This window comes from Sinocyclocheilus anshuiensis, unplaced genomic scaffold, assembly GCF_001515605.1.
Source record: "Sinocyclocheilus anshuiensis isolate Anshui unplaced genomic scaffold, SAMN03320099.WGS_v1.1 scaffold603, whole genome shotgun sequence".
NCBI lineage: Eukaryota > Metazoa > Chordata > Actinopteri > Cypriniformes > Cyprinidae > Sinocyclocheilus > Sinocyclocheilus anshuiensis.
The window spans coordinates 237,630-248,688 of record NW_015551055.1 but is presented as its reverse complement, the minus strand read 5'-3'; the positions used below and the strand labels follow the sequence as shown (position 1 = coordinate 248,688).

General features: G+C 35.9%; 2 protein-coding genes across 3 annotated transcripts in view; one reads left to right on the top strand and one right to left on the bottom strand.

The window, feature by feature from the left end:
- LOC107661955 (phospholipase A-2-activating protein-like) overlaps positions 1-4,831 on the bottom strand; it is a 13,461-nt gene extending 8,630 nt beyond the window's left edge. Inside the window, exons 1-8 of one of the 2 annotated variants that reach the window (XM_016451777.1) lie at positions 4,596-4,831; positions 3,773-3,966; positions 3,540-3,640; positions 2,207-2,327; positions 1,839-2,006; positions 1,604-1,739; positions 1,346-1,515; positions 466-617 (exon numbers count right to left, since the gene is read on the bottom strand). In XM_016451777.1, the coding sequence (XP_016307263.1) occupies positions 466-617; positions 1,346-1,515; positions 1,604-1,739; positions 1,839-2,006; positions 2,207-2,327; positions 3,540-3,640; positions 3,773-3,966; positions 4,596-4,744 (1,191 nt within the window). In that variant the 5' untranslated portion in view covers positions 4,745-4,831. The remainder of the gene's footprint in view (positions 1-465; positions 618-1,345; positions 1,516-1,603; positions 1,740-1,838; positions 2,007-2,206; positions 2,328-3,539; positions 3,641-3,772; positions 3,967-4,595) is intronic. The other variant, XM_016451776.1, reaches the window with a different exon arrangement.
- Positions 4,832-5,080: 249 nt separating this feature from the next.
- LOC107661979 (small integral membrane protein 20-like) lies at positions 5,081-8,336 on the top strand. Its single transcript, XM_016451804.1, has 3 exons — positions 5,081-5,287; positions 7,915-7,971; positions 8,217-8,336. Exons 1-3 carry the CDS (start codon positions 5,179-5,181, stop codon positions 8,255-8,257), a joined length of 207 nt encoding a protein of 68 aa, XP_016307290.1. The 5' UTR covers positions 5,081-5,178; the 3' UTR covers positions 8,258-8,336.
- The last annotated feature ends 2,723 nt before the right edge of the window (positions 8,337-11,059 follow it).

The window sequence follows — 11,059 nt, the reverse complement described above, 5'->3', positions numbered from 1 at the left end:
ATACAATCCGGGTTAGCCCCTGGACATCCCTTTCAGACAGCTTTCTCTTGCATCGACAGTTACTCCTGTTGGATGTGGTTCGTCCTTCATGGTGGCATGCTGACATTACCCTGGATACCGTGGCTCTCGATACACCACAGACTTGCTGTCCTGGTCACAGATGCGCCAGCGAGACGTGCACCAACAATTTGTACTCTTTTGAACTTTTGAACCTCTTTTGATATGTCTCCCACTATGTTGTGTGCATTGCCATATTTGATGTAAAAGTGTGCTATTGCTCTGCTAATTCAACCTTCACACTCTGCTCGTACTGGTGGAATGTGCAATCAGTGAAGATTGGCCACCAGGCTGCACAAATATAGCCATGAAACCTCCAACACTATATTGGCCAGTGTTTCAGTTTCATTGTCCAACCCTTGTACATACTATGCACAACATCTATTGGATCAATACCACGGGTCTCACCTTGCCTTCATACATCACTCGCTTTGAATTTTGCTGAGAAGACCCGCCCACTACATCTCCGATCTTCACCCAGCGTCCGTCACTCACGCTCCACTGATACGCTTCAACATTAGAACCTTCCTTTATGAGCCGCGTCTGGCCATCCCGATTCCCTACACACAGACAATAATAATAATACAGTGAGCAAAATGGTTATATCCTACATAATATATTTTTTTCATACATATAGGTATGTGTATAGAAGGTATATATACAATAATAATACAGTATAATGCAAAAATATAAATATTATAATGTATTAGTTAGAAGGATATATATATATATATATATCTTTTTTTTTTTTTTTTTGATTTTTGCCGATTTTGCCTTTATTATGATAGGACAGTAGCAAGACAGGAAGTGAAGTGGGAAAGTGAGAGAGGGACAGGATCGGGAACGGTCTGCGAGCCGGGACTTGAACTTGGGACACCTGAAGCGCAGCGGCACTATATGTTGGCGCGCTGCCCTCAAGGATATTCGCAGATAAATACTGATCCATTATAAGCAAAAATATTTGCTTAGCATTCTCAGTGTTGTTAATACCAACTAAAACTAAAGCTGAAATAAAATACAAATATTAGATTTAACACTTAAACGGAAATTAGAAACAAACTAAAACTAGTTTAACTTGAAGTACAAAATTGACTAAAACTGAAATAAAAAAAGGAAAACTTGAAATCGCATCATATGACCCCTTTAAAACTGAACAAACAATAAAATCAAAATTAAAGCTAATTCAAAATATTAATTAATACTATAATAAAATATAAATAATACAAAAATAACCCTGAACATTCTTGAAAACACTACATGTGTACAAGGCACACCTCAGTTTGCTAACCTGGTTCATTCAGGTGCTCTCTGCCAGGTAAGTCCTCTATCCTGATGTCGCCCAAGTCTCCAGTCTTGGGGTCAATGATGGCTTTGGAGAGTTCATCCTCAAAAGCCTGTAGGTCCTGAGCACTCGCTACACGCTCTTCGCTCTCGGTGAACACGCGGATAACGCCATCGCTTCAGAGAAATGTGACATGGTCAGCCTCATGCAGGATAATAAACTGCAAATAGTTTAGAATATATGAAACAGAAACAGTATGCATACCTGGCTCCCACAGCAATGTCTCCATCAGGCAGAATGCAGCAGCACCACACCGACTGGGCCGGAAGACGGATAGTCTGGGAACATTCCCCCTTCCTCCAGACCCTCAGTGTCCTGTCCTCTCCTGTGCTTATGAAGTCTAGAACAGGAAAAAAGAAGACAATATAGGAAATAATTAAGATTTTATGCACAAATATGTAGAACCATATCAACCTACTGCAAAACTGAAGGTAAGCACCTTGTCCGTTAGGGAAGACAGCAAGGCTGTAGATATAGTTAGTGTGAGCATAGTAAACCTGCACACATTCACCCGTCACCATCCACCGTCTAATGCTGGCGTCATTACTGCAGGAGAGAAACGCCACCTCGTTTATCACAGCGAGTCCTCGCACACAGTCCTCATGACCTGCAGGACAGACACATTACAAATATCTCACACAGCTGGAGTCAAAAACTGCATTTCACCCTTGCCACAATCAATTACTAATGCTGACCCCTGCTGGAGATCTGTTAAAACTAAACAAGCTCCACAGTGTCTATATTCAGCATCAAATAAACATAGTTTCATTGTTGAAAGCATTAGAAGTATCAGTTGCACCAATGTACCAGTGTAGGTATTCTCACAGCGACCAGCCTTCCATAATCTGATGGTCTTGTCAGCTGATCCAGACAGCATTAAGCCCTGCTCTGGCAAAATGACTACGGCCCATACAGCAGCTGTGTGTCCCTGAGGAGCAGCAATTACACAAGAAACCAGTCAGCACATACTCACACTACTGAAATAGATTGCAGGCAATGTGAGTATATCTGATCTCCCACTTAAAGGTACAGTGGGGAGAGAAAAAAAACACATTATTTAAGAAAAGCCGTGATGTAGGGCTGCATGAAAAAAAATCATTAATACTTTACTTGAAGCCTTTATGTATACATATATGTAATGCACCTTATAATGCAATGTATGATCGCATAGTTATAATAGGTTAGAATACATTATAATACTTTTCTATTCATTGTTACACCTTTTATAATGTATAATGCATTCAAACATTACAAACAATCAATTTTACAATTTTAGGAATCTGCAAATATAATGCATTTTATGTTAGGTTACAATTAGTTATGAAAAGATTTAATGCATTAGAACATATATTATGAATAACATTATAATGCATTACACATAAAGGCTTCAACTAAAGTGTTAACAAAAATATCAAAATGTGGTTTCATGATAAAAAAAAATTGTGATTGCGATTTAAAATGTCATTGCAAAGGTTTGCTGTGCATATTTGTAAGGCTGCACATTTTGGTCAAAAAACGGTGAATATATATCAATATGACTATGATGATAATAATAATAATAATAATACAATTATTTAAAAAAGAAATATTACTACTGGAATATTTCATAATAAAATAAAAAATGAAGTATTTAAGAAAAATAATAAAGCAATAATTGTATTTTACAGTACAACTTCTTTATTTTCATCAAGCATTCTTAAAGCAAGTTCTTAAAGCTTTTATGTTGAAAAAAGCCGGTTTTTAAGTTTGGGAAAATGGTTTGGTGCATTTTGTGTTTCCAAATGCACACTACAAGCAAGCCAAACTCACAGCACATGCAGAGATAAGTTAATAATAATAATAATTCATTACATTTATATAGCGCTTTTCTAGGCACTCAAAGCACTTTACATTGTCAGGGGGTATCTCCTCCTAAGAGATAAGTTCATTGATAAGTGCGGAGCAGCATTTATTTCGAGCTGCTCTGAGACACTGAAAACACTGGATCATGAGCTGCTAGTTTGTAAAGAACACAGTACCACGTTTCACTCTGAAACACAACGCATATATTTGATTAAATCGCAGACTTTGTCATTTGATACGTCACAATAAGCCAAATTGTGATACTACTATAGTGATACCAAGAACCATTCCACTTTACCTGTAAGGTCATCATGCACTTCTCTCCAAGCCAGACTTTGGCTGTTGTGTCCCATGAGCCACTTAGTATTGTGCCAAACTTGCCAGCTGAGAGTGTGCAGACTGCAAACACACACACACACACACACACACACACACAAACACCAGGAATGGCTACAGAACTCATTCCAGTGACACTCAGACAACCTGCACGCAGTTACATCACTGTAATACATCAATAGCAGTGGATAGTACCTGTGTTTTTGTGACCCTTGAGGGTGAACAGAGGGTCTGGTCGGTCTAGTGAAAACACACAGATGTTGTTGTCGTGTCCTCCAGTGGCAATGAGTCCTCGGGGGTATGTTTCATTAGGATCGATGATACACACGCAAGACACAAAGTCTGAGTGGCCATTCATACAGTGCATCTCTGTAAACACCTGGTTTTCACTGCAGAAGGAAAAACAGGAGAGTTAAACAGATGTTGTTAATGTGTTTTTATTATTTATCCTATTTACTCAAAAGTTTGAGGAAGGTAAGATTTTTTATTTTTTTTTTGGTAATGCTGTGCACTAATAAATAATAAAGCTTCACTAAACTGAACTGAATTCAACTGAGTGGAATTGAACGGAACTGGATCTCAGTGAATTCAGAGAACGCTTAATGGAATTTAAAGAGACAGTTCACCCCAAAATGACAATTCTGCCAGCGTGTATGACTTTCTTTCTTCTGTGGAACACAAAAGAAGACGTGTTAGGCAGAATGAGTCAATCACTATTCACTGTATGGAAAAGAAGCAAGTGAAACAAAGTTATATGGACTTGGAACAACGAGAGAGTGAACAAATGATTTCATTTTCATTTCGGGTGAACTATTCCTTTAACGTTTCATAGTGTTTTATAGATCGGTCGCTATCAGGAAACCAACCCCGGTCAGTTTCCATTCAGATATATATAATTTCGCTTGATTTGGCAACCCCTCTCAATACATTAACTAACTCTGACAACGTATTACCACTCAACGAAACGAAAAGTAAACCGGGTCTGAGAAACAGCAGGGGGAAGCTGGTGGCAATGTACCTTGGGTTTGGTACCCAGACCCGTGCGGTTCGGTCTCTGGACACGGACACAAACGCTCCGTCTGGATACGCGGCGGCGGCGAGGCCCCTGACATCCATTTCGTGCGCGGGGAGAGAGCAGCGCAGTCTGTATGAGTTACTGCCGGACATTATGACTGATGAAAGAAAGCGATCCTACACACACACTGACACAGCAACACTACAAACACACAGCATGACGGGAGACCTCGCGACAAAATAAAAGCCCCACTACCAAATATTTTACTGCGATACTGTTAGCTCACAAAATAATCTTTTACGAGTATAATATCACGTTTATGTACAATATATTTTAAATTTGAATAATTGAAATGTACACTTTCAATATAGAACAGATGTTAAATAATAATAGACTTTAAACTTGTTTTTAATATATGAACTTCACCCCGGAAAAACATGAACGAGTTGCTCCATACTCCAGTTCAGATGGTGGCGGTAATGCACTAATAAGCTAGTCTGCCAATAAACATTAGAAGAAGAAGAAGAAGAAGAAGAGCATGAAAGATTTGATTTCTGTCCTCGGATAAGGTGAATCTATCAAAATCATGTCTGCTAATAGGAGGATAACGCTCATATTTGGAGGCTTCATTGCAGCCGTTGCGGTGGCTTTTTATCCGATATTTTTCCATCCTCTCACTCACACTGAAGACTACAGTAAGTCTTTATCACAACACATGATGACATTAGTCTTGTGTTGCTAGTAAACTTCTTCAGGTTCAACTATATTGTATGTTGTAACCTAATAATCGTATATAACCTTTATAACCTTATATAATCTTTATAACCTAATAATCAGTTTATCAGTTAACGTTACATAAGTAGTGAAAACATTAATGCACATTATTAGACATGATTATTATTGTATTATTGTAAAGAATTATGCATCACTCACTGTAGTGTTATAACGTTACTGCCTTTAATCTGAATTAAACGCTGAATTAACTAAAAATGACTATACATTTTTTGAGTAATGCATTGTAGTAAAACTATTCTACTAACGTAATGAAAAACACCACTGAGATTAGTGGGAATAAGCAAACAAAAAAAAAAAAAGTATAAGACAAGGGGGGTATTCCAGAAAGTAGGTTATGTGCAGTGTTGGGGAAAGTTACTTTTAAAAGTAATGCGTTACTTTACTAGTTACTTGAAAAACGTAATCTGATTATGTAACTCACGTTACTTGTAATGTGTTACCCCCAACACTGGTTATGTGACAGACCCGGGTAACTTTATCTTTAAGGGTAAGTAAGCGGATAAACTCCGCGTTCAGTTCCAAAAACGGAGGTAACTTTCAGGGTAACTTATGTAAGTAGCCATAGCAACCTACTCTCTGAACATAAGCTGCTCCCGGGGTAACTTCTGTTCAGGGTTAGTTTACTTCAGCACTCTCAGCGCATGCGCGACCTATTGACGAGACTCCAGTGGGCGTGACAGATTGCGCACAATATTATATATTATTAAAACATAGTTATATAATATACAATTTTATAGTTTATATGTATGTATGTGTGTGTATATATACTGTGCAAAAGTCTTAGGCCACTTGTATTTTTAACAACAACAACAAAATGGTTTTAAGGGAGTTATTTCTTTTTTTTCTTTCTTTTTTCTTTTTCTTTTTTGCCGTAGTGTTTTAGTAGGAAATATCAGTTTACATTAGAAAACATTCGTTTTGCTATTTGTTGTAATAATCCAGTGAGATTTTTTTCTATGCACAGACAGCCAGTGCTCCACACAGAGATCTGATCTCATCATCATTCAGTCTGTCTGGAATGACATAAAGAAACAGAACAAACTGAGACAGACTAAATCCAGAAGAACTGTGGCAACATCTCCAAGATGCTTCAAGAAACCTATCAGTAAAGCTATCTGAAAAACTATTCGCTAGTGAACCTAGGGCAAAAGCCATTTTAAATGCAACTTGGTCACACCAAATGTTGATTTGATTTAATAGAAGTTAACTGATAAATCAGATCTGTTTATGATATGTCATTCCAGACAGACTGGATGATGGTGAGATCAGATCTCTGTGTGGAGCACTGGCTGTCAGACTCCTTCAAATCTCACTGGATTATTACAATTAATGGCAAAAGAAATGTTTAGGAATGTAAACTGATGCTTCCTACTGACACACTACAGCAAAAATAGAAATAACTGGCTTTAAACCATTTTTTGTTGGTGAAAATACTAATGGTCTAAGACTTTTGCACAGTAGTGTATATAAACATATATATATATATATATATATATATATATAAAGCACTGTTATAACAAGATTTGATTATTCTAATATATTTATTATATTTGTTTTATTGTCATCTCACACATGAATCTGCATTCAAACCTTTTTTTTTCTCCTTTTGCAACAGGATATGTTCTATAATGTTTTTCTATAATAAAAATACGTTATGTCTTATTAATCAGCGTCAAACAAACAATAAAATTTTTATTCTCAGTGATTAAAGATGAGTTTGATAAATGATTGCACAACCACCAATTAGGTGGCGATATGCATTAGGTATGTAAATGGCCATTGAACAAAAGAAAAAGAAAGAAGCAGTATGGTGCGCATTTTCTTAGTGTCGGTTTCCATGGTGACTCGTCGATTCAGCACTGTACTCCGAGTTGACTGAACATACTCCCGGACGTGTTTTTGGAACCAGCATAGCTCAAGTAAGTAAGGTTTGGGTTAATCAACTGAGAGTTCAGGGTATATGTGATGGTAAGTTAACCTTGCTTTCTGGAATAGCCCACACTAGGACACTATGTTGTTATCTAAAATGATGTACATCATCTTCAGTTAAATAGAATTTTGTAACCTAACAATCCTATAATGAGTTAGTGAAAAAATAAACTGCACTAAAAATATTAAATAAATTAACAAAGAACACGACCAGCATTAATATATAATATTAAACTAAAAGCATACAAAACAAATAATAAAATATTTCAAAAATTCAACTTTATTTCAGCTAGCTGCAAGCTACATTTCACATTTTCTTTTAGTTGAAGTACTAAAATAACTAAAATTAAAATGTAAATATAGACATATTAAAAAAAACTAATAAAAATGACAAGGCATCAAAATTACTAAAACATTAATTAAAATAATGTGACATATCAGTGATACCAAAATAACACGGAACACCACTGAGATTAAGTAAAAATATTTTAAACATTAAAATAATAAAGTGTTGAAAGCTTGTTTTTGTGAGATTCACCCTAAAAAGTGTCAGCATTTCCCCCAGTGCTTTTCTGAATTTGTGCCAATGTAATTACAGAGCAGATCCAGAAGATAAATCGAGCCGGAGTCGATCAAGCAGATGTGCAGCCTGCTGGTAAGTCATGTTCACTCTTTATGTCATTTGGCCAGTGCGTTGAGTTTGCATTGTTTGGACTGTAAACATACTGTAAACGTATATATGACACCTCACATCACACATGTGATTTATAGATATATCATTAAGTGGCAGGATTATATATTCTGTGTATTACAGTTTATTTACATTAGGCCCATGTGAATGCTATTTAACAGACATTAGTTTCTGTATATGATTGTCATTTATGTGTCTTATTTAAATAGGTCTGAAGATCTGGTCTGATCCCTTCAAGCCAAAATCATGATTCCAGTGTGTGGATGAAAACTGAATGAATGAACATGAGGACTGATGTGTCACTGACTGAGGATTGAGGATTTGAGATACACAAATTTGACCTTATTTTGCCTGAGAAGGTGATCAGCTACACCTGGTTGAGTTTACAAGTCATTTTTAGGAGGGGGGTGATCCTTTTCCAACTCAGTGATTCTGTTTTTTATTTATTTATTTATTTTTTCTGACATATTGATGTTACATCTTTCACTCGGATGTTATAAGTTGCACTGAGTAAATACAGCTGGATAAAACAAAAACTATCTATCTATCTATCTATCTTTATTGGGATCTAGGGTTTCATGAAGAACTTTTAACATTCATGGGACCTTTCCAGTGTATAAAAGTTTCTTTATATGAAAAGGTTTCTTTAGATTATTAAGAGAAATGTATTTTATTAAATTGTGCTTATTCAATTTCACTTAGTAAAGTATAATGTATAGCAAATAAATGTTTTGAGAGTGAACCCTGAATCCATATTTAGAGTTTTTATCTAAAGCAAACTTTAAAAATCTTATATGAATATGATTGAAACGAGAATGACCGAATAACTGAAAATAATTAAAATAAAGTGAAAATGAAAACTTTGTTGCTTTGTTAGTCAGCATTTAAAATATTATGTTCAGGAAGCACTTTGAATAGTTGAACTTTGAGTAATGCTGGTATATTAATGGAGTAACATATTATTCCTTTATTTTTATTCTGAGTAAAATATACATCTTGAACTGTTCCTCAAACCGCCTGTTTGTTTAACAAATACATGACCACTAGATGGCGCTCACTTCATTTTGTACATTACTAGATCCTGTGGGAATAATGCTGTTAAGAAGTTGGACCTTTACTTATTCATTCATGAATACTGTAGTAGGATCATAACTTTGCATAGTTCATCATGCTTTACATTTATATTCAAATTGAGTGAGAAACCTCTACTGAAAACCTCAAATCTGACACTAGAGCTTTGTTTTCTATCAGCATTATTATTTTTACACTGGAGACCTTTGTGTTAATACATTTTCACTCTATAATAACATAATTTCCACTCAACTGTGCTTTTGTAATATTTTTGTTTCTCTTGTTCTTGATTGGATTTTTTGTGTTATTTTGGCACTGAGAGTTGAAAGAGTCCTTAGGCCCTCAAAAGTTGCAAAATCTGTAACCTGAGAGCGTATACCTTGGCCAGGGCCCTGTGCCAACTAAGACCTGTTGTCATGGCAACAACACTGGGCCAGCACCTGTGCATCGGAGAGGCCCAAGGCCCTGCCCCTTTTTACTCAACCGCTTTGTGTGTGAGGGTCCAATGAACAAGATCTTCAACAAGCTAAACACAACAATAAGTATGACACAATGCTGAGCTTTATAATGCACTTTACTATATATACATACACAGTGGGTATAGAAAAGAAGCAGCCCCCTTTAAAATGATCACATGTTGTTGCTTGAAATGAAGACGGACACAGTTTTTGTTTTATCCAGCTGTATTTACTCAGTGCAACTTATAACATCCAAGTGAAAGATATAACACCAACATGTCAGATAAAATAAAATAAAATTAATTACAGCCTTTATTCTGTTGGGATATTTCTCTACTAACTTTGCACATGCTGCAACTTTCTGGCAGAGGGCAGCAGATTTTCCTCAAGAATTTGACCTTATTTTGCCTGAGAAGGTGATCAGCTACACCTGGTTGAGTTTACAAGTCATTTTTAGGAGGGGGGTGATCCTTTTCCAACTCAGTGATTCTGTTTTTTATTTATTTATTTATTTTTTCTGACATATTGATGTTACATCTTTCACTCGGATGTTATAAGTTGCACTGAGTAAATACAGCTGGATAAAACAAAAACTATCTATCTATCTATCTATCTATCTATCTATCTATCTATCTATCTTTATTGGGATCTAGGGTTTCATGAAGAACTTTTAACATTCATGGGACCTTTCCAGTGTATAAAAGTTTCTTTATATGAAAAGGTTTCTTTAGATTATTAAGAGAAATGTATTTTATTAAAATTGTGCTTATTCAATTTCACTTAGTAAAGTATAATGTATAGCAAATAAATGTTTTGAGAGTGAACCCTGAATCCATATTTAGAGTTTTTATCTAAAGCAAACTTTAAAAATCTTATATCCACCTTATTATTCAACGTGGAAGTAAGCCGTTTTCTGTGAATGTGCGGAACTTAAGACACACCAATTTGCAATATCAAGCAGCAAAACTAACAGTTTTGTACGGCTAAAAATAGCGGGGCGGATGACACCAGAAGCCAGACTCATAAAATCCACGGGAAAAATAAGGTGGATAGGTTTTTAAATCGCTCATTTATAGTATTTCAACTTGGTACTCACCATGAAAATAGCCAACCAACCAACCATCTTTATATTGTTAAATTGTTCTTCACACACACAAAAAAAGTTATTTTAAGAACTGTTCACTTGAAGGTTGTTGCTGCAAAATCCCCTTTTTGGATGTGTATAAGTGTGTAAGGTAATTGAATATTAAGTACAAAAGGAAAATGATTAAACTTTGCTTTCTATTAGTTTTCTATTAAACATGAGTGAGTGAATAGACTAACTGTGAACTAAAATAATTTGAGGTCCTTTTTCAATGACATGGTGCCTGTTAAAATGAATGCATGTGAGAAAGGAACAGAGAGGGGGTTTACTAGAGGATGCAGAGTCCTCTGTCCCATGAGACCTGCAGCATATCCAAGAACTGACATAATATCTCCTCACTACCACAAAGAGCACATTGCTAACCCTCAGCTGAGAGCCT

Excerpts from the sequence above, each read along its gene's own strand:
- LOC107661979 (XM_016451804.1), top strand. The coding sequence starts at position 5,179 with ATGTCTGCTAATAGGAGGATAACGCTCATATTTGGAGGCTTCATTGCA. Across the intron at positions 5,288-7,914 it reads CACTCACACTGAAGACTACA|AGCAGATCCAGAAGATAAAT; the intron begins GTAAGTCTTTAT and ends ATGTAATTACAG. Across the intron at positions 7,972-8,216 it reads AGCAGATGTGCAGCCTGCTG|GTCTGAAGATCTGGTCTGAT; the intron begins GTAAGTCATGTT and ends TTATTTAAATAG.